This window comes from Quercus lobata, chromosome 8 (genome assembly GCF_001633185.2).
Source record: "Quercus lobata isolate SW786 chromosome 8, ValleyOak3.0 Primary Assembly, whole genome shotgun sequence".
NCBI classification, from domain to species: Eukaryota; Viridiplantae; Streptophyta; class Magnoliopsida; order Fagales; family Fagaceae; genus Quercus; species Quercus lobata.
In genome coordinates, this window is record NC_044911.1 from 60,431,012 (window position 1) to 60,453,213 (window position 22,202).

The 22,202-nt window shown below is 32.5% G+C and overlaps 1 protein-coding gene and 1 long non-coding RNA gene across 2 annotated transcripts; one reads left to right on the forward strand and one right to left on the reverse strand.

Moving 5' to 3' along the window:
• The first annotated feature begins 12,051 nt into the window (after nucleotides 1–12,051).
• On the forward strand, nucleotides 12,052–19,115 carry LOC115955353 (cucumisin-like). Its single transcript, XM_031073459.1, has 12 exons — nucleotides 12,052–12,181; nucleotides 12,330–12,478; nucleotides 14,249–14,334; nucleotides 15,028–15,122; nucleotides 15,260–15,503; nucleotides 15,748–16,258; nucleotides 16,714–16,817; nucleotides 17,347–17,565; nucleotides 17,651–17,745; nucleotides 17,811–17,821; nucleotides 17,884–18,106; nucleotides 18,527–19,115. Exons 2-12 carry the CDS (start codon nucleotides 12,383–12,385, stop codon nucleotides 19,051–19,053), a joined length of 2,211 nt encoding a protein of 736 aa, XP_030929319.1. The 5' UTR covers nucleotides 12,052–12,181; nucleotides 12,330–12,382; the 3' UTR covers nucleotides 19,054–19,115.
• Nucleotides 19,116–19,402: 287 nt separating this feature from the next.
• On the reverse strand, nucleotides 19,403–21,916 carry LOC115954776. Its single transcript, XR_004083954.1, has 3 exons — nucleotides 21,820–21,916; nucleotides 20,350–20,429; nucleotides 19,403–19,920 (listed from the first exon to the last, which is right to left on the reverse strand). It is a non-coding gene; the product is annotated as an uncharacterized LOC115954776 (long non-coding RNA).
• Between the last annotated feature and the right edge of the window lie 286 nt (nucleotides 21,917–22,202).

A 22,202-nucleotide genomic window follows, 5' to 3' on the forward strand; every position in this document is an offset into this window, starting at 1 on the left:
CATCATGGCGCAGCTGCAGCGCATGGATGCTCGCCTAGATACACTCTCTACAGAGTTGTATCAGGTGAACATTTATGTCGGTCGTATTGCACAGCGACAGGCGTTCATGGGTGGCTTTGCTCCTGAGGCTACTCCTTCACCACCTTCTCCCGTAGCTTCTGCTTCTGAGGATGAGGATGATGATGATGGTGATGATGATGATGCTTCAGATGATGCTAATAGAGATGCTAGCTCTACCAATGAGATGTCTACTTGACACTCTTACCCTTTGTCACTCATGACAAAAAGGGGGAGTAGTTTTGGATATAAGAGTAGTCTATCTTAAGGGAAGAGTTAGTATAAGACCATTTTGTTAGGGGGAGTTTTGACACATTTTGAGGGATGTAGTGAGGATAGTATGTATCTTTTCTTTTCTTTCCTTTTAGATACATTACTCTTGTACATGAGGTCTTGTGACCATTTATAGACATACATTGTGCCTATTTTCTTATTTATATTGTTGTATGTTTTTCTTTCACCTACCTTTTCATGTGTTGTTTCTTTTCTCCCTTTATACACATGTTTCTTATACTTGTATGCAATCTATTATTTCTGTTTCACACAAAGATGTCTTGAAGAGTTTTGTTTAAAGTGTTTCAGAAATACAGGTTGTCAAAGTCTACTTGCCATAAACTCTCTTCTTGCAAAGTTTTTCAAGAGTTTGTGTTAGGAAAGATTTTATTGTATTCAACAAGTGAATATGAGTTGAGTGATTTATAACTTCTCTCATATGTTAATTTGTTTGTTGTGTTTTGTCACGGATTGCCAAAAGGGGGAGATTGTTAGGGCATATGTGTTTCACACGTTAAGAACATATGTTATGATTTTATGTAATTGGCTTATTATTTGACAAAATGCACTTTACTTGTATTTGGGTAGATCTACGATGTGTATAAATACTTTAAGAAGTCATGTTTCAAGATCAAGTATTGAAGCCTTCAAGTCTGTCCAAGAAAACAAGTTCATTATGCAAAATCATTAAAGCTCGACAGCTGTATCTGTCGAGCTTAAGGAAGCTGTTCTACATTCGGTGTTCTCGACGCTGCTCGACACCTCCTATCTGTCGAGGTTTAAGATTCTCAGAATTCCAATATGATTTTCTTGAGATCCGTGAATTTGTCTTTGGGTTTTCTTTTCTCCTAACCCTAGACATATAAAAAGATCAGTTTAAGGGCTGTCAAACTGTTCACAAGTTGTACAAGCATTGAACAAACTCTGTTCAAGCAAATTGTGATCGAAGACAAAGTTCTTGCTCTAGTTCATCTCTTTTTCTTGAAGAAGTTACTGTGTATGTGCACCGTAGGGTTTTGTGACCAAGCATCTTCTTGATCTTCATCGTGTGAATAAATTGAAGAACTTTGCAACCAACAACCTTCTTAGTTGGTGATTGAAGTCGCGTACTGGGATCCGTGCAATTGGTTAGTCATGTACTTGGGAGTCGTGCATTGAAAGGGGAACTATCACTACAGAATAAGTCCAATTGGGTATTGGGGTAAGGATTCAACTGTAGGTTGGTAAGGTTCTTGGGATTCCTTTACTTGTAATCTCTTGTTGTGATAATGGTGGAGTTTCGGGAGTGGTGACCTGAAAATCACCCGTTGGAGTTTTTGCCGTTAGGTTTTCCCCATTCGTAAACAAATCACCGTGTTATTTATTTTTCACTGCATAATTAATTTATTGGTGATTTGTTTGTGCTACCATGCGTTTGCATGATAAATTGATTAATTAATAACTTGACTAATTAATTAATTAATTTCTATTACAAGGGGTCATTCAATTTGTGGCCTATCAATATATTTGGAAACAATGCCTAATATGCGTATACAAACAAAACAAAACCAATAAATAATATATTAAAAATATTTCTCCTCACATATTTGAAAAGGTTGCCTAATATGCATTGTAATGGTATAACCAAACTAAACTAAAAGTATATTCAATTAGCCAAGAACCCTGTAACTCAATTGATTGGCACCTCCTAGTATTTTCATCCGAGACATCAAGGGTTCAAACTTCAAATTGCCTCTCCCACAACTATCAAATTATATATATTTTAAAAAAAGGTTATATTCAATCAACCAGTTTTAATTTCATAATTCTATAACCATTTGTAATATTAAACTAAACTAAACTAAACTGAACAACATGTAAGAGACAAAATCAAAACATCCAAAAAGGAACAGAGCTAATTGATTCACAAAACTCTCTCTCTCTCTCTCTCTCTCTCTCTCTCTCTCTCTCTCTCGAGAGAGAGAGAGAGAGAGAGAGAGAGAGAGAGAGAGAGAGAGAGAGAACGAAGATATCAATTTAATTTTTTTTAATTCTCTAAGTTAAATTCCATCATAGAGTTGAAAAATATCACCAAATGACAGGGCTAATTTCTCCAAGTGCATTTGTTTCAATCTTCTTAGAGCTTCTTAATTTAAATGAGCCTGAAAACTGTCTGAATTTCAGCATTGAGATATTTAACATAAAAAATATAATACTTTTGGTTCAATTCAAATACAACTTCTGATTTCCAACCGAATTTACCAATTACTCTAAAAGCTCAAGCTAAGAGACAAGAGTGTACGCTACTTATTCACATGTTCTAATAATCTCATTGCCTAATTATGCACAAAGTTTGATCCTTATTGACGAATTAAAAAAGAAAAAGAAAAAAGCATTCACTTAATTTTATTGCTTAAAATTTGAACAACATTTCCTAAGAGAGGCAAAAATTTTAAGCTCTCCATTTGTTTACTTAAGAATAGGAAAGAAAGCAAAATTTTGTGCAATTCATTCTTTTTTCTTCTATTGGGATTTTCATATTTTAACTCTAACCTCAGCTTCCTAAATTCATAGCTTTGACAAGACATGTAATAAGCTCTGCTTCTTTATTTTTTTTTCTCTTACTAAAAGACCCAAAATCCAAAATGACACAATCTGGACTATTATTTTTTTTCTTTTCTTTTTTAACCCCTCTTAAGTTTCTCATAATTGAACTCACATAAGCTCAACTAAGCTTATAGCTTCAACAAGAGAAGTAATAAGCTTACTTTCTTTTCCATTTTTCTCTTACAAAAAGACATCCTTAAATAACAAAACTTGTACCATTTCATTAAATTATACTTTTGTTAGCCTCTGGATTTATTATAATTTAATTCTTACATAAGCTAATAGCTTCAACATGACAAGTAAAAAGCTCACTTTCTTTTCTATTTTTTATTTTCTAAAAAGTCAAAATTACAGTAAAACACACACACATATAGATGTGATATAACATTAGAAAAAAATGATATTCGGCCAAAGGAAACAAACACAACCTTATATATCATTATGTGATGTGCCATAAATCAAAATTGTCCATTCTTTTGGCTTCCTAATTACTGTTTACAATTCTTGTGGCTTGACTAGCAAGAAAGGAGCTTTAACTCCAAGAAGCACATTTTTCTAAATAAGTCACATTCACATAATTTCTTGCTTTAACAAAGAAGGCATAATTTCAACAAACCATGTAAATTAAATTTCATTTCTCTATTTATCTTGGTGGCAAGAAATAAAAAGAGAGTCAAAATTATGGTTGAACTGAGTTTAAATTGCAAAGAGAAATCTCATTTAAACATCTACTATATCATTTGTCTTAATGACAATTGTGAACCATGAAATTGCAATATTACAAAGCCAAAATATGCTTAAACCACAAGCAAGTATTATGTAGTTTCCTATAAAATGTAACGAATGAGGAAAAACCACACATTTGCACAACTATTAACAAAAACATATTTATGCGATATTATTATATTAAACAAAAATTTAATTACAAATTACAAAAAGTATAAAAATAAATAAGTGAAAAACGATAAGGCAAATAGAAACAAAAAGGGGAAAGATAATATTTGAATTCCAAAAAAAAAAACTTATAACCCAAAATATCTAAGAATTGTAAAATTCAAATTGCTAATACTTTTCTTCTTATCCTTTCTGAGTTACCAAATAGACTTCCAATTCATTTTACAAACTTCATTTGCTTACATAAGAAAATGTCAGAAAACAATAGAAATGAAATCCAAATTTTAATACTCACCCTTCACTATCCCCATCTCTGAATAGACACACAACCCAAAAGATCTAAGAATTTTGAAATTTAGATCTCTATACTTTTCTTCTTATCCATTTTCAGTAACCAACAGCCTTCCAATTGATTACACACACTTCAATTGTCTAAATTAGACAATGCTAGAATATTAAAAGAAAACAAATCCAAATCTTGCTCTTAACCATTCTCATCTCAAAAGACACACGTGCAACATTTTCAAAGCAAAGAAAAGAAACATGGATATAGCTATATTCAAACGAAACTGTGAAATCTTACATGAGGAAAACTTTGGGTAAAATCAAGAACACCTTTGATAGGCCAAAAATGTATTGACCCCTTATGATGAATTAATTGATTAATTAGCCAAGTTTAATAATTAATCAAATTAACATGCAAATGCGTGGTAGCACAAACAAACTACCAATTAAACTAAGTATGCAACGAAAAATAAATTGCCACAGTGATTTGTTTACGAATAGGAAAAACCAACACGGCAAAAACCCCATCGGGTGATTTTAAGGTCACCACTCCCGAGAATTCACTATTATCATAACAAGCGGTTACAAGTAAAGGAATCCCAGTACCTTATACCAACTTACAGTTGAACCCTTACCCCAATACCCAATTGGACTTGTTCTGTTGTGACAATCTCTCATTGTAATGCACGGCTCCCAATACGTGACTAATCAATTGCGTGAATCCCAGTACGCGACTTCAATCACCAACTAGAGAAGGTTGTTGGCTGCAAAGTTCTTCAGTTCATACAAACAATGAAGATCAAGAAGATGCTTGGTCACAAAACCCAACTGTGCACAAACACAGCAGCTTCTTCACAAGAAAGATGAACTAGGGCAAATTCTGTCTCCAATCACATTTTGCTTGAACAAACTTTGCTCAACACTTGTGCAATTTGTGTCCACTTTGACGGCCCTTAAAATAATCCTTTTATATATCTAGGGTTGTGAGAAAAGAAAGTCCAAACATACAATCACGGATTAGAGTCAAAACAGAACTGAAATTCTGTTTTTCATGAACCCCGACAGATGCCCATCTGTCAAGCTGCTGTCGAGCTTTAATAAACAACATTTTCTGCACTTGAATCTTGGACAGACTTACATGGCTTTAACGCTTGACTTGAAACAAGGTTTCTTGAAATATTAAACACATCCTAGAACTACCCAATTACAAATAAAGTGCGTTTTGTCAAAGGATTAGACAATTACATAAAGTAGTGACATATGTTCCTAACAAGTGAATCACATATGTCCTAACAACCTTCTCCATCTACAATGTACATAAATGGTGATTTTAGAAGCATAACCACAAAAAATAGCCTTGGAATAAGAATATACATTGGGGGGAAAAAGAGATGAGATATGATTGAACCTATTCTACCATGGTTAGGGTTTGCCTAGATTAATAGAATCCGATCCTTGATAATTTGGATAAATTGGCACTTTGGTTTGGTCAAGCTCTTTTTAGTTATGCTAACTTGATTTAATGCAAATAATTTTCCAAGCCAAATTTATAAAAAGACCTAAGATAAGAATTGGGATTAGCAACTCAAAAATCTCACAAATGAAAAGGCAAAGAAATTAGGGATGAAACATCTTAACAGAATTCTGATGATGTTGTTCAAAATTAATATTCATAGATGGGGTAAAAAATTTAGTCATACACATCGATTTAATATGCAAATATGCTTTAGAAGTTCAGATCATAGTGTAAGATTTCCCATTTAAAATATCAGAGATTTAAAATATAAGATATATACACACACACACACACATATATAAAGATTAGATCAATAGCCAACTAAGCTTAAAATAAATAATAAAAAGAACAAAATTGATCATCCTCCCAAAATTCCAAGAACTATGAAACTAACATTCTAGAATAATAGAAATATAGAGTTAAATAAGAGAAAGTGACATAAGTGCATTTTTAGAAAGAAGAAAGATGAGATGAAATCCAAAACCCATGATGAAAATGAATAAAACAAGAAGAAAAGAGATTAATTTGAGTGAAAATTGGTTTGATTACAGATCACTGATCACGTTGTGCCTAGAATCAATATATCAAATATTTAAAAATATATAAATATATAAATATATATATATATTCAAAGACCTAACATTTTTACCAAAAACACAAAGCATACCTTACCTTTGTGAGGATGATATCCAAAAGATTAGTCACTACTTTTGAATCTGGTGGCTACAAATCGAATATAACAAATTAACACTTCCAAAAAATTTGTTTAAACCAAAAAAAAAAAAAAAGAAGAGGAAGATTACAAACCCCATGACCAACCACATCACCACCACCATTACTAGAAACAAAAACAACAACAATTGATATATTCTTCTAGAACATTATAATTTGTATGGTTCTTTTAATTCTTTCTACAGGTAGGATCATTCATTTATGTGTATAGAGAAAAACATAAAGCACAAATTTTTCTATGAATTTGATGGAAAAACAGCAACTTTACAATCGAATGGAGAAGGCAGCTTTTCTTTTTGGCAAAATTGGTTTTGTCTCTAGTGTATAGGTCTGTATCATCAATCCATTTTTTTCCCGTTGTTATAAAATAGAGAGAATGACATGGGATTAGGCAAAAATGGAACCAAATTATGATTAGTGAAACTTCAAAGTGGAAATATTAGAGAGAGAGAGAGAGAGCACTTACCTATAGCGTGTTAGCCGAAAATACCAAAAATGGAACCAAATCCCATTTCTTTATGATCTGTTTCTCTCTCCCTCTTTCAATAGCTTCTCACCTTAGAAAGGAGAAACCCACGCACATACAACTCCATACCCAGTAGCTAAAAGTTTAGAAGAAAAGAAACCCAAAATACACATATTAGCAAATGAAAAGAAGAAATCAAGAATGGTTAATACCCATATTAGCTAATACAGATATTTAAGGTTTTGATAAAGAAAGGAGATTTGCTTTCATTGAAAAGAAGAAACTTAGAGTTCTTTAGTGCCAAAATGAGGTCTCTCGTCTTTCACCCCTCTCTGTTTGTCGCTCTCACCCACTCCCATCTCTGTTTCTTGTGTAAGCCGAAAATGCCGAAAATGTAACCAAATCTCCTTTCTTTATCAAAACCTAAAAGACCCGTATTAGCAAACAATCAAAGATTGAAACCCACAAGGAAATAAACACAAACATAGATTTTAAGAACCAAAAAAAAAAAAAAAAAAAGGAAATTTTGAAGAAACGGAGAAAAAAAAATAAAAAAGAGATACTTACAGCAAAAATTAGTTGATCTTTCTTCCCACGTTTTTTTTTTTTTTTTTTCCTAAGCCGATCTGGTCTTGTCATCCTAAAATGATAGAGAGAAAAGAGAGAGAGAAGAGATACAGAGAATTCCAGAGAGAAAAAAGAGAAAGAAGATATACGGAGAGTTCCAGAGAGAAAAGAGAGTTCCAGACCCTTTGGCCTCTCTCCCTTTCATTGTTATTGTCTCTCTCCCTTTTATTGTTTTATTCAGCCAAACACATCGTTTAGCCCTCCACAAACAAACAATAAAGGACTCACGAAACCAAAAGTGGCACTATAGAGGCATTGCCTCTTTTTATATAGTTAGTAGACTAATTAAAATCTCAAGATGTTATGGTGTTGAGAAAGAGAGAGAATCACATCTCACCATTGCAATTCCCGACAACCCAACCCAGTCACAAAACACCCAAGAAGCCCAACCTAATCCACCCACCAATGAAGGGAGCTTGAGAGAGGGAGAGAGAGAGACGAATGGGTTTAAAGACAAAAACATATTTTATTATTTAAATAAACATTACCTTTGAAGACTAAAATTGAAAACAAAAAAATTGTTCTCTGTACTCTGTAGTGACTTTTGGAGAACAATTTTCTTAAAACATGTGTCAAACATTCTTTTCTTTTGGGTCCTACAATTTTTTGTAATTGGAAAATAGAAAAATATTTTTAAAATAACTATTTGAGATAAGATCAGAAGATTGTTAGCGTTGGCTTCGGACAGTTTACTTTGTTGGCGGGCTTGACAAAAGCTATTTGAGATCAGAAGACTTTTTAGTTTGGCCCAAGTTCAATTCCTTCATTAATATTGTACACTGCTCTTATTTGTAGTTACAACAAGAAGGTTTTACAATGAAAATAGCCAAACACCACGTTTTGGCAAAATTTGTGGCAAACTAGCATTGTTTCGGAAATATTTAGTAATCTACCACTTTTTTAGTACTCGAGTTCAGTGAACTCGAGTTTCTAGGTAAGTCACTAGCGTGACACTGCTGATCTAGAATTTATGTAACTAAAAAATAATGTGGTACTTGATAATATGGAAATTGAGTACTTCTTTACAATACTCGATTTTACTAAAGTCGAGTACCTTGTTTTTCGTTTCTTTTTTTTCTTTTTCTTTTTTCTTTTTTCTTTTTTCTTTTTTCTACTTTTTGTTTCGTAGTAGAAGACTAGTTCCCACCAACTCTGTTGAAACTTCCAAGCAAGTGATGAAATGTAAATGTAAATGTAAACAAACAACAAACCCTTTCTGTTTGCCTTTTTGTCCATCCATCCCAATCCCATTCCCACTCCCACTCCCACTCCCACACGACAACTAACTTTTCAAAGTCATTATTAGAATTATTAAAAAATCTTTTCTCTTTTCTCTTTCTTTACATTGTAGTCAACGGCTTCGTTTTTAAGTCATCTTGAGCTTAAAAATGGTCGTTGCTCCATTTTTTTTTAATATATAATTTTTTTTCTTAGCGTCTCCATTTTCGACCAAAATCCAATTTTACTCTGTCTACGAGAGAGTTAGAGTACTTGCTGTCTTTTTGTTTGTTTGTTTGAAGCTTCTTGCTACCCACTACTACTATTAAGCTCTTCCCTTCAAACAGGTATTTCAAAACCCACTTATTCCAACTTTCATTTATTTTTTCTTTTTTTTCCTGAAAAATCTTCTTTTTCATTTACATTTACATTTCATCACTTGCTTGGAAGCTTTAGCAGAGTTGGTGGGAACTAGTCTTCTACTATAAAACAAAAAGTAGGAAAAAAAAAAAAAAGTACTTGACTTCCTTAAGATCGAGTACTATAAAGAAGTAATCGATTTCTATAAAATCGAGTACCGCGTTACTTTTTCAATTACACTAATTCTAGGTCAGCAGTGTCACGCTGGTGGCTCACTTAGGAATTCGAGTTTACTGAACTTGAGTACTATTTAGAACTCGATTTTGTGAAACTCAAGTATTAAAAAAGTGGTAGATTGTTAAATATTTCCGAAACAGTACTAGTTTGCCACAAATTTTGCCAAAATATGGTATTTGACTATTTTCACCAAGGTTTTACCGCAAAAATCTACAAGAAGAATATTGAACTTAAAGAGTTTGGCTCAAGTTCAATTCCACCCCACCACGCTTCACTTCACAAATACAAAGTTCTTGTGGCATGGAAGGATAAGGGTCAAAATTCAAGTTTCTACGAGTGAGTTTCACACACATATATACTTAAATTAGATTAAAATAGAATTTCTATTTTATATAAAAATAAAAAAAAAAATAAAAAGTTCAATTTCTTCCTTTAAAAGTCCATTTTTCTCTGACGCAGACTTTGAGCGAACAACATTGATTAGACTGCTCCTAGGACTTAGGACTTAGGACTTAGGACTAAGAATAGGATAGGAGAGTTCTCTAATGGAAAGCTAAACATCTTCCCTTGCATGGCTTTATCTTGATTAGCCTTACCGAAACTGATAACTCATTCAGCAAAAAAGAAACTGATAGCTCATGGGCCAGTATTGTGATTAAAAAAAAAAAGTTAAAAAAATAATTGACAGGTAAACACGGATATGCGATGAATTCTCATTTGCGAGTCTTATCAACTATGGAAATTTGTTATGTATGGTACGTTTACTCGGTCTTCGCCTAGACTTTTCTGCTTCCAACTTCCAAGTCTTCCACTATCTAATATCTATGGCCTTAAAATACTTATCTCATTTTTGGTTAGCTGGCGGTGATGTCGCTTTTTGGAGGATATAATTGTAGATATTTTTTTTTAGTAGTGTGACATACACCCTTAATACACAAATTTTTACAAAACTAGAAAAAGCAACCCTGTAAACTGTTTCTTTTTCATATATTGATAATTTCTTATGAGAAATTTTTAGTTCTTATCTACTTATGTATAGTGATAATGAAGCCTTAAATTAAGAGGACGTAGGTTCATGTTACGTGTTGTAATATAAAATTTAATTTTGTTTAAGGTACATAGTGGGGGAGTAAATTAGGAGGGAGGGAGGGAGGGAGGGAGGGAGAGATGAGGTTCAAATTATAGACATAGGACACTACAAAAATTATTACCATTAGGAATTGGGATATCACAATCCTTAAACATAAATTTAGTTTTCAAGTACCCACAGACAATACTGCGACTCTAATGGTCTTTTTAGTTGGAGTGAAATGAGCAGACAAAATATAAGAGCAGAAAAAATTGGAGAGAGAATGGGGGTGGGGGAGTTTTCTCCCCGAGCCCACCATTTAGGAGAAAATAGTACTAGTTTTCTCCCTAAAGTTGGGGAGAGAACTAAACAGAAAAGTGGGGAGGGAGTAGGTTTGATGAAAAATTACCTATTTGCCCTTCCCCTTATTTAACGTTGGTGTTCTTTTTCTATTTTTGACTTCCTCTTTCTTCTTCTTTTTGTTTTTCCGTGGTATGTTATTGTGCCACGTTGGTTGCCTTGTTTTGCTTCCTTTTCTTTTCTTTTTTCTTTTTTTCCTATCAATGACAATTTTTTTTTTTAATTATTATTAGTTTTTATTTTGCTAGATGCTTTATTAGTTGTATTAGTTTGTAGTAATTAAAAATTTTATTTTATAAATTATTAGAATTTTTTATTTTTTATGTACTAGGAGTATGAGAGTAAATTTATACTATCTACATTTTCAATCCTCTCACTTTTTTACTCAACCAAACAAAATAGTTTTTCATCTCTCAACTTTTTCACTCCTTCGATCAAACATACGGAGGGAAAACTAAATATTTTCTATCTACCTATACCACCCCTCCCCATTTTCTTTTCTCATACTTTTCCATCCTCCAAACCAAATAGACCCTAGTAGTAGGTTATGTAATCCTCCATTTTCTCCCATCACTTATTTAAGTTTCGTAGACATTGACTCCTCAATGAATAGAGGCCAAACCTAGGCAAGGTCTTCCTTGAACAAGTCACCCCTACAATATTTCTTCATAAGAAAGAAAAAAAAAGTATGTATATTGGTAAACAAATTAATTTTTCTTTCCCCCCTAAAATGAAGTAATCAAGAATAAACATTTTGTGTAAGTTTCCAAATAATATCTTTACATAAATTTTGGAGTTAACAAAAATTCAAAACAAATATCAGTATAACTCAACTTAATTATGAAATTTTAATATGTATTTAGTTGTATTTATTCTTAAATGTGTAAGTGTGTATGCATATGGTTACAAGCTAGTTGTTATTTTATAATTATAGTTAATGTTGTTTATTTGTCTTTCACAATCTCATTTTTATTGGGGATCCATATCTAATCTTTGAGTGGAGTTGTGGATCCAATTTCATTTGTTATTGTTACATGACAATGGCTTTTGAGTGGAGTTGTGATGTGCCTTTGTATTAGAACCCATTTCCCCCTCTTTTGTGTGTGTGTGTTTGTTTCTCAAAAAAAAAAAAAAAAAATCTTGGAATACAATTGGATTAATTTTTTGTTGAAAGTTATCAATGAAAACGAGGTTTAAAAAAATTACTGATACATAAACAAATAAACTAAAAATTTCAACCAAAAAAAAAAAAATAAATAAATTCACACTTTATTTTTAGTTCTATAGAGAATTATTGCTTTGAAGGGGCAACCTAGTACAAATACATGCACACAAGATATTTTGCCAATTTGAAGCCCAAGCTCTCCAACAAGAAACTATACGTACCCAGTCCTCTACGGCTCTATATCTACCTCCTTCCCCTATCCCAGACTCATCTTCTTCTCACTTGGCCGGCTATGCCACTACATTGTCCCACCATTGGCAGCCACTATAAATCAAGGTAAAACTTTTAGTTTTCCTTAAATTCTTGACTTTTAAATACTTGGAGGAGCTATGACTATACTTGACCTCTATGAATCATAATACATGAGCATCAATGGTGTTTTGAAAGGGCTGGAGTTTCAGTTGAGCCGAAACCTTTTGTGCAGGTAATATTTATAACAGGCTAGCCAGATTTATAGCTACCTGACCTGACCCTCCAATGGCAGGCAAAACCACCAGTCTTTTGATGCTTCTCCTTCTCAGCTTCGCCTCCACTCTGCTTATTGGTCACTCAACTTCTCAGAGTGATCGAAAGGTAAATTATGCTTTTCCGCTTAATTTACAGTTGCATTAATTAGGGACGAAGCCAAAATTTCGATTGAGGGGAGAATATGAATATAAAAAAATTCATAAAAGTTCAAAATAACACTCATTCAATATTAGCAATTTATAAACAAACTGAAAAACACAAAATGATTTTTTTTTAGGGTTCTGTTCGGGATCCGTTTATTTTGCTGAAATTGAAAACTTTTTTCTGAAAGTAAGGTAGATAAAAGTAAAAATTAGTTAAAATAGTACAGTGAAACCCATAAATAGTAAAAAAAAGTACAGTGAAGCCATGAATAGTAGTAAAAATAAACTAAATAGTAAAATAAGTTGACAAATTTCATCATGCCATACACGCACTGCAATACATGTATTGTTATTCAGATTAATTATGGTTGCTACTTGCGAGGTAAAAAAAAAAAAAATACAAGAAAACAAAAAATCCAAAGTCAAATGTTACTATAATTAAGATTGTTGTTAACATTAGTTATTATTGCTAATTTAATTATTTATGTCTAGAAATGTTCTGTCTCTTTAATATAAAGATGTCAAACTAAAAACAAGTGCTCAACTATCTTTATTAAAGTTTCTCAAAAAAAAAAAAAAAAAAAAAACTATCTTTATTAAATACTTTACTTAGTCAGCAACCTTTAGAAAAGCAAAAAATCTATAAACACACACACACACACACAAAAAAGACAAAAATTTGCACAATTGTTGATGAGACTAATTGTTACTAGTAGTTAAAAAAATGATGTTACTGATAAATCTATATGAGAACTACGAAAAGTTTGTCAACTCAACTTTTGTGAAAAAATATTGTTAAATTTTTTATACATGTTGCATTGCTATTAAATAAAGGAAATCAAATCTGAATGCTCAACCAACTTTAATCAAATATTTGCTTTTTAGATAAACTTATTGACAAAAAGGGAAAATATCTATAAACACAAAAAATTGTACAATTGTTGATGAGACTAATTGTTAATAGTAGTTAAAAAAATGATGTTAGTGATAAACCAATATGAGAACTACAAAAAGTTTACCAACTCAACTTTTGTGAAAAAAAGTTGTTAAATTTTTTATGTATGTCACATTGCTATTAAATAAAGGAAATCAAATCTGAATGCTCAACCAACTTTAATCAAATATTTGCTTTTTAGATAAATTTATTATAATATTTTAGCCTCTACTAACTTTCTAAAGTGATTGGACCAGCTTTAATTTTGGGCATTTTTTTTCTTCTTAAAAAAAAAAAAAAAAAAATTGGGGAATGAGATTTTGACTATATGAATATGATGGTTTTAGTAAATTTTTGGTAAATGTTTGGGCTTTCATATGCCAATCGTTTAATTTTTGTAGTTGGATTGTTATTTGGGCTTTTTTTTTTTAAGGAGGCGGATGATGTTGTTAGGTTGTTAGGGGGGGCCAAGTTTATTGGGCTAAATTCTAAAATAAGTATTGTGATAAGGAGATTTTTGAAATGCTATATATGGGGGCCATGGCCCCTTTGGTCTCCCGACCCAAATCCCCTACCTCTATCCCTGCCAGCAATTGAAGTATGGTATGTAGTACTTGATTTTTTCTTCTCCCTTTAATTTTAAACTTTGGATACTTCTTAAAAGGGAAAAAAATTATGTGACAAACTATGATTGATTAGTAGAGAATAATGCAAAATACTCATAGAGGAAGACTTTTAGGCATGACTTAATCTGACTTTATTTTCTTGATATGATATGATATGATATTATGCACGCAGGCTTATATTGTGTATATGGGCAACAAGAGGGATGAGGTTTCCACATCATCCCTTTACACAAGCATGCTACAAGATGTCATCGGCAGGTTATAAAAGTAGTATAATGGCACCACCATAAACTCGCTATATGAATGTTATTTTTATTATTATTTTTTTTTTTTGGTTATAACAAGTTTTTGACATTTTTCACGAAAAGTTTTTGTCATGTTATATTTAGCGGGAAAATAAAAAGTGGAGTCTCACATGTTGTATTTTATATCTATGTCACTTGGTTTTTTTAGAATCTTATATCATTATTACATGTAATATAATAAACATTGGTTTTTACATATTATTATAATATTAAGATTATGTGATTCAATATAAATGTTATACATTCAATATATATTTGTGGTTTTACCTTAAAATTATTAATATAATACATTATATATAAAATTTTATTCCCAAAAAGTTAGAAACACTACCCTGGTTAAAATTCCATTTTACATTTTCATTTTATGTTTTGATAAAATATTAAACTTAAGCAATGTACTTTATGTAATATGAGTTAATTTTTCCATTTTGTATTTTTATTAGCTATTATTTTATTATCAATTTCAATTATTTTAGCAATTTTGTAATTTATATAAATATGATTTTTTTTTTTTAATTTATCCATTAGATTCAAAAAAGTTAACAAGATCTCAATTACATAAAAAAAATATATATATGGTTATAGTTATCAAGCATTGAAATGCTTCTAGGTCCTAACCTGTCATAATGCATATGCCTACTTTCAGCCATATTGGTCCAGAATCTTTACTTTATAGCTACAAAAGGAGTTTCCATGGATTTGCAGTGGAGCTAACTGAGCAAGAAGCTCAAAAAATGGCTGGTGGGTGAACCTAATCACAATTCTTCCCCCTCTCTAACCCCCCCACCCCCCACCTCCCCCCCCCCCCCCCCCCCCCCCCCAAAAAAAAAAAAAAAATCTTGAATTCATAACAAAATGATGTAACAATGAATATGTAGGAATGGATGGGGTAGTGTCGGTGTTCCCTAACCAAAAAAAAGAGCTCCATACAACAAGGTCATGGGACTTCCTTGGCCTTCCTAAGCAAGTCAATAGACCAACAACTAAGAGCGACGTCATTATAGGAGTATTCGACACTGGAATTTGGCCGGAGTCTGATAGCTTTAATGACAAAGGATTTGGTCCACCACCTAGCAAATGGAAGGGCAAATGTCAAGCCCCAACCAATTTCACTTGCAACAAGTATATCTTTAACATCCATCTATTGCGTTTTGTATTCTATTTTATAAATTACTAACATGACTAATTGTAATTAGTGAACAATAAAATTGATGTCAATTGTAAAGCAAGTAAAAGTAATATTGTTCCAATCACAAAAGGCCATGTTAGCAATTAAGGAAAAAATTTGTGAAAAATGTTGTGCCAAGCATGTAAATTTAGAATTAATCAAAAGTACAACTAACAAATGTGGTTAAAATTAACGCAGTAAAATCATTGGAGCAAAATATTACCGTAGCGATCGAGATTTTCAAAAAGAAGATTTTCGATCTCCAAGAGATTCAGAAGGCCATGGAACACATGTTGCATCAATAGCAGCTGGGAACTTAGTGAGCAAGGCCAGCGTAAAAGGCATTGGTTTGGGAACAGCACGAGGAGGGCTTCCATCAGCACGTATTGCTGTGTACAAAGTATGTTGGTATCTTGGCTGTGATGATGTTGATATTCTTGCAGCATTCGATGATGCCATTGCTGATGGAGTTGACATAATATCTATTTCAATTGGTGGATCTTCTGACAACTATTTTATGGATACAATTGCCATTGGTGCCTTTCATGGTATGAGAAATGGAATATTGACATCAAGTTCTGCTGGTAACCGAGGTCCATATCTAGCAACACTCTCAAGCTTCGCCCCATGGTCTCTTTCTGTGGCTGCAAGCACCATGGACCGAAAGTTCTACACCAAGGTCCGATTAGGTAACAACAAGATCTTTGAGGTAATTAATATGCCCTTGTGGAATTTAATTAGGGATTTTTTTGATAATAATAATAATAATTATTTTTGACCTATAAGAAAAGATTCTATGTAATTTGTTTTTCTGAAAAATAATAACATTAATAAAATGCAAATACATAAGGAAAAATTCCTATATCCTAATCTTGGTGTTATATTTTATACTTCACTAATTGTAGTCTACAACACATTCCTAATTTTTCCTTAGAAAGTAACAATAAATTGAGATATAAAAAATATAGGCATATAATATAAGGTAATTGAAGAAACATAAAGTAAAACACTCAGTCGCATAATGTGAGAATTGGAGTTGCATTCTATTTGAAACTGCTGAGCGAACCATTTCCTTAATAGTACTGTCGAATTGCATGTGTAAAGCCTATGGTATAAAAATAAAACTGCAAACTAATTTGTAGAATTTCTTTACTTCGTGTGTAGGGTATTTCAATTAATACATTTGACCTCAAAAATGAAACGTATCCAATTATTTATGGTGGAGATGCACCAAACAAGACAGAAGAGTATGATTCATCCCTGTCCAGGTAATTGAAAAAAAAAAAAAAAAAAAAGTAACTTTTTTTGATATATACATATACAAAATGAAAAATTCTAATATCACAAAAAATTACACAACTTCTTTGCTATAATTGTGATGTGACAAAGTGTGACTGGTGAAGAAAAAATTATGGGTCTATTTATAAGTGATAATTAACCATTCATAGTTTGTCATGTCAGAGTTGTAACAAAAAAGTGGTAGAATAGTTTGTGGTCTTAGAACTACTCACAAACAAAAGGAGCAATTTTATGGTTTTTTTTTTTTTTTGGGAGATGAATGGTAGAAATTGTATTAAACTAGCAGGTAGAAATTCCTTTTGCTTCAAAGGAGTGGTACCAATTATCAAGAGCTTTATAACTTAATTGAAACTTTTTAGTATTTTCAATGGAAACATTTAAGATTCATATTCATCCACTTAACTATCGAATTATTGAAAAAAAGCGTATTCTAACATGGAAGTATTATAAAAGAAAAGTTGGTAGTTAAAAAAAATGGAACTTATTGGAAAAATGCAGGTATTGCTACGAAGATTCCTTGGACAAAAATTTGGTGAAAGGTAAAATTGTACTTTGTGATGTTGAGAATTATGGGGTTGGGCAACTCTTAGCTGGTGCAGTTGGTACTGTGATGCAAGGCCGACGCCCCAGTTCTGGGGCTTTTGCGTTTCCCTTGCCTGCAGCTTACCTTAGCTTGGAGGATGGTGGCGATATTTACTTGTACATAGATTCGACAAGGTATTAATCTAAAATATCCTAGACAATTAAGGACTTCACAACTCACAGGACACACTAATCCTAATCAAGATGCACAATTTTACAGAAGCCCAACTGCGACTATTCTTAAGACTGATGACCGTAAAGATCCATTTGCGCCTTACATAGCTGAGTTCTCATCTAGAGGTCCAAACCCAGCTAGTAATCAGTAATCGCTTTTATTATACATCAATCACAACCGACTATGTCAATAGTGGTGAATAAAGTTATAAAATATGTTACTCCCCTAGAATTATTGGTATTATTATTCTTATTGAAACCTATTTTATGTTGTTTTAGCCCGATTTAGCTGCTTTTGGAGTGGACATTCTAGCTGCATGGCCACCAATTTCTCCAATTTCCCCAATTTCTGATGTCAATTTTGATAAGAGAGCATTGTCATATAATATAATCTCGGGGACATCAATGTCTTGCCCTCATGGTTCAGGGGCGGCTGCATACATCAAATCTTTCCACCCCACATGGTCACCTGCGGCTATCAAATCTGCTCTAATGACTACTGGTAATAGCTATATTCAGTTCCTAATCTTGGTCATTTTAAGGCCAAACTAATTAGTTTGTTCTTTAAGTCTAAATTGATTGTTTTAAATCCCTAACAAAAGGGAGTCTCTTTTGTCTCTAAAGCTTAAAGTGATCGTCTTTTGTCCCTAACATGTCTAACATAATGATGATGTGTTAGTTTTTAGTTTGGTCATGTCATTGTTTCATTAGAGAGATTTGACGGTTGTTGAATATATATATATATATATATATATATATAAAGATTACCTTAAGTTTGTTAGGAATTAAAAGATATAACTTTAAACTTTAGGAACTAATATAATTGGTAAATTAAAGTTTAAAGTTTAAGGATTAATATTGTATTTTATCCTCATTTTAATATAAACCATAACCACAACCAAATTTGGTGTAATACTTGCAGCTGTCCCCATGAATCCTGAAGAGAGCTCTGGAGCTGAATTTGCATATGGTGCAGGCAATATTAATCCACATAGGGGTGCAAATCCTGGTTTAATATATGATATTGATGCACTTGACTACATAGCTTTTTTGTGTGGACAAGGATATAGTACGAAGTTATTACAAGCTATTACCGGAGACACTAGTAGTTGTCCCAAAGGTACTAATAGAAAAGTTTTCGATCTAAACTATCCTTCTTTTGCTCTATCCCCACCATCCTCAAATTCTATAAGTCATGTTTTCAATCGGACAATCACCAATGTTGGAACATCAACATCTACATACAAAGCTATTGTGAGCACCCCACCTGGACTTAGTATCAAAGTGAACCCTAGTGTTCTATCATTTACATCTCTCAAACAAAAGCTATCATTTTCCCTTATGATTAAAGGAACAATAGATAGACAAATAGTCTCTGCTTCTTTAATTTGGGATGATGGCACATTTCAAGTGAGGAGCCCCATTATTGTTGTGTATGAAGCATTTTGACATTCTATATATGGAACATGTATTACCAATATTAAGCAAGCAAAAGCTTTGAATTCAAAAATAATATTAACTAGTCGCTAACCCGTGCGATGCACGGGAAAGCTACCAATTTTTTCCAAATGATGTGACATTAGCTATTGGAATTCAATATCAATTCTCTAGTAGCATGTTGTTATTTTTCTATTTCATTTATTTCATGTCTTCCACTAAATATTCAATGCATTCATTATATTTAAAAACATATATTCAAATTGATTACCTAAGTGTTTGCAAAAAACTACAATTCAATCAACTCTAGAATACAAAATAGGCTGGGGTAAAAAATAAATCATAACTCAGTTTCCACACAAAAACAAAGGAAGCAAGCTGATAACTCCACCTCAATCAGTTTCCACTAAACAAATTCAAACCCATAGCTCAGTTTCCACACAAAAACAATTCAAATTGACCAATAGCTCAGTTTCCACACAAAAACATATATTCAATTTGATTATCTTAGTGTGTGCACAAAAACTCAATTCAATCAACTCTAGAATACAAAATAGGTTGGGAACTTCTTTTTCTAAAGAAAAATCTTGATGTTATATATCATGGCATATTCCCAAATACATTTTCGTATCTACCTATAAAATTTTACCATAAAATACACAATAACTTCTTTCTTATAAGCTACCTGATTATGCAAGCATCAAGTAAAATAGCATTCCTAATCCATATATGCATGCATACAAATTGCAGGGTTCACGAATAAAATAGACCTTCACAAAAGCAAAAAATTCCTCCTGAATGCGAACAACAACTGCCATTCTCTTCAAGTGGGATGCAAAGTGGTGTCTCTGAACAATCTGAACAGCATTGCCACTTCCCCTGCAATTTATAGCATGTCATAAAATCATGAAAAAAAAAAAATCTATTTATGCAGAAATTGGCTTCAAGACTTTAGTGGCTGTTTCCACCAAAATTAATAGACAAAGATATAGTCAATGACCAACTGAACTCTTTTTGATTGCTACCTTCATTTGTCTTTACTCTGGTTCTTAAGTGATTTTTTTACCCTCTTATGCTCTTTTATTAAGAATCTCTTGCTACATGTTCTTTAACAAAAAGAACATGTAAAGAAAGGAACCAATAACAGAAGCAAAAAGCGCAGCTAAAGCAAGGAAAAAGATAAAGAAAACGAATACATGTCCATAAAATCACATTCCAATCTTGGATTAAAGAATGAAAATAAAACTATATATAGAAATAAAGCCCAAAGAGCAATAAGACTAATGATATTGAAATGTCACAGCATACCTTTTTGGCATGACCTTTTCATCTGACTTATAACTCCAATCAATTCCCTTAAGTGCAGCCTTCTCTAGAGGATCACCTACCTACAGGCAACAATTCTTATTATTTTGTTACAAGAGTGGGCCTACAGGAATTTGTGATATGACAGCAACAGGAGCAATTATAAGCAAATAATTTTCAAATAAAAGATTGAAAATAATGTTCATCAGTGAGAAATGAAACATAAAAGCAAAACTTCAAGTAAAATATGAACAAAATATGATTAAAAAAATGGAACTTTCTAACACAGCAAGGACTCAAAGTAACATACATACTGAACAATGCCAGCAGGGAAAGACAAAACTACTCTTTGCCAAAGTATGTTTCCTATTGTGCCAAAGGTGGATGTAAATTTTCAACATATAGGTTAAGGGTTCCATTCTCATAGACAACCAAATTACACAGGGACACAGCAAGGATTCAAAGAACATACATACTGAACAATGCCAACAGGGAAAGAAAGAAATAATCTTTGCCGAAGTATGTTTTCTATTGTGCCAAAGTTGGATGTAAGTTCTTAATAGATAGGTTGAGAGTTCTTTTCTAACTGATGTTATTCTCAAGTTCCTAGTTTCTAGTAAGGGGCATCTTCTAAGAAAGTAGTCTCAAACAGTTTAACAACAACAGGTAACTTGAACCAACCAACATGAGTAAAAAAAGAAGGATGAAGTGAATGAAAAAGAAGATACAAATCAATAGTTGTGAGCCATTTAAGGCTAACAAAATCTGAAGCAGCAATCTCTATTTCATTTTATTTCTCATACATACATGGCACATCCAATCTAAATGCCACAAGCAAACCAACCAGCCAAAAAGTAGGACCATAAAAGCACAAACTACATTAAGGAAAATTTATTATAGGTTCTCCATAAGGGAGCTGACGAACATTCAATAGTGTATTCAAATATGATTGCAGAAAAATGGTCACGGTTGGCATTCCTTGCAGACCAATGATACTTGGATAATTACATCAAATTCATAAGAATCCTGAGATTGTTAATAAAAGAATTCTGATGCCAAGCACTTGACTAAAATCTTATGCTGTGAAAAGTGCAATTCTTTACCAAAATACACTATATATATATATATATAGACGAAACAAATAGCTTTAGAAACCCAATGTAATTCACCATCCAAGTACAACAATAAGGTTTGTCACAAAACTGAAAACCATATAAAATTACTTAATACTTATTATCCATGTCTATTATTGATTCAAGTGAAAACCAAAAAATTATTTTGGCCACAGTACATGTTAATCTATTCTGTATCAGCCTCATCAGCCTGAATTGCCCGATTACATACTGAATTATGTTTGCAAGATCAATAAAACACGTAAACATTGATTATTGATATTGTATAAATACCCACCAACCAAAATCAACAACACACAAAAAGAAAAGCAATTTGCTGATGGAAAAAACAAAAACTTACTTTGTTTGGTTTGGAGGCAGACCCTTTTGCCGATGGATGAAGAGACCGAGCGAGGTTTGGAGGCAGACCCTTTTGCTGATGGATGGAGAGAGAGAGTGACTGAGAGAGAGAAAAGCAGGCCCTTTTGCTGATGGATGAAGAGAGCGAGCGACTGAGAGAGAGAAAAGGAGAGGCGCTTGCGAAAAGAGAGGTTTATAATGGTTTTCTTAGGTTTCGGTTTTTTTTTTTTTTGGTTTTGGTTTTATTGTTTTATGTTTTATTATTTTTTTTTTTTAATGTTGTGCTGACGTGGAAAATTGTGGGAGCTTCAAAAGCTTCGGTTTTATATATATATATAGATAATAAAGCAAAAGCTTTGAAGTATTATGCTCATATTAAGAAGG

Bases quoted from the DNA above. Each gene is read 5' to 3' on its own strand.
- LOC115955353 (XM_031073459.1), top strand. From the start codon at position 12,383: ATGGCAGGCAAAACCACCAGTCTTTTGATGCTTCTCCTTCTCAGCTTC. The intron at 12,479-14,248 runs GTAAATTATGCT...TTATGCACGCAG, and splicing joins CTTCTCAGAGTGATCGAAAG to GCTTATATTGTGTATATGGG. The intron at 15,504-15,747 runs GTATATCTTTAA...AAATTAACGCAG, and splicing joins ACCAATTTCACTTGCAACAA to TAAAATCATTGGAGCAAAAT.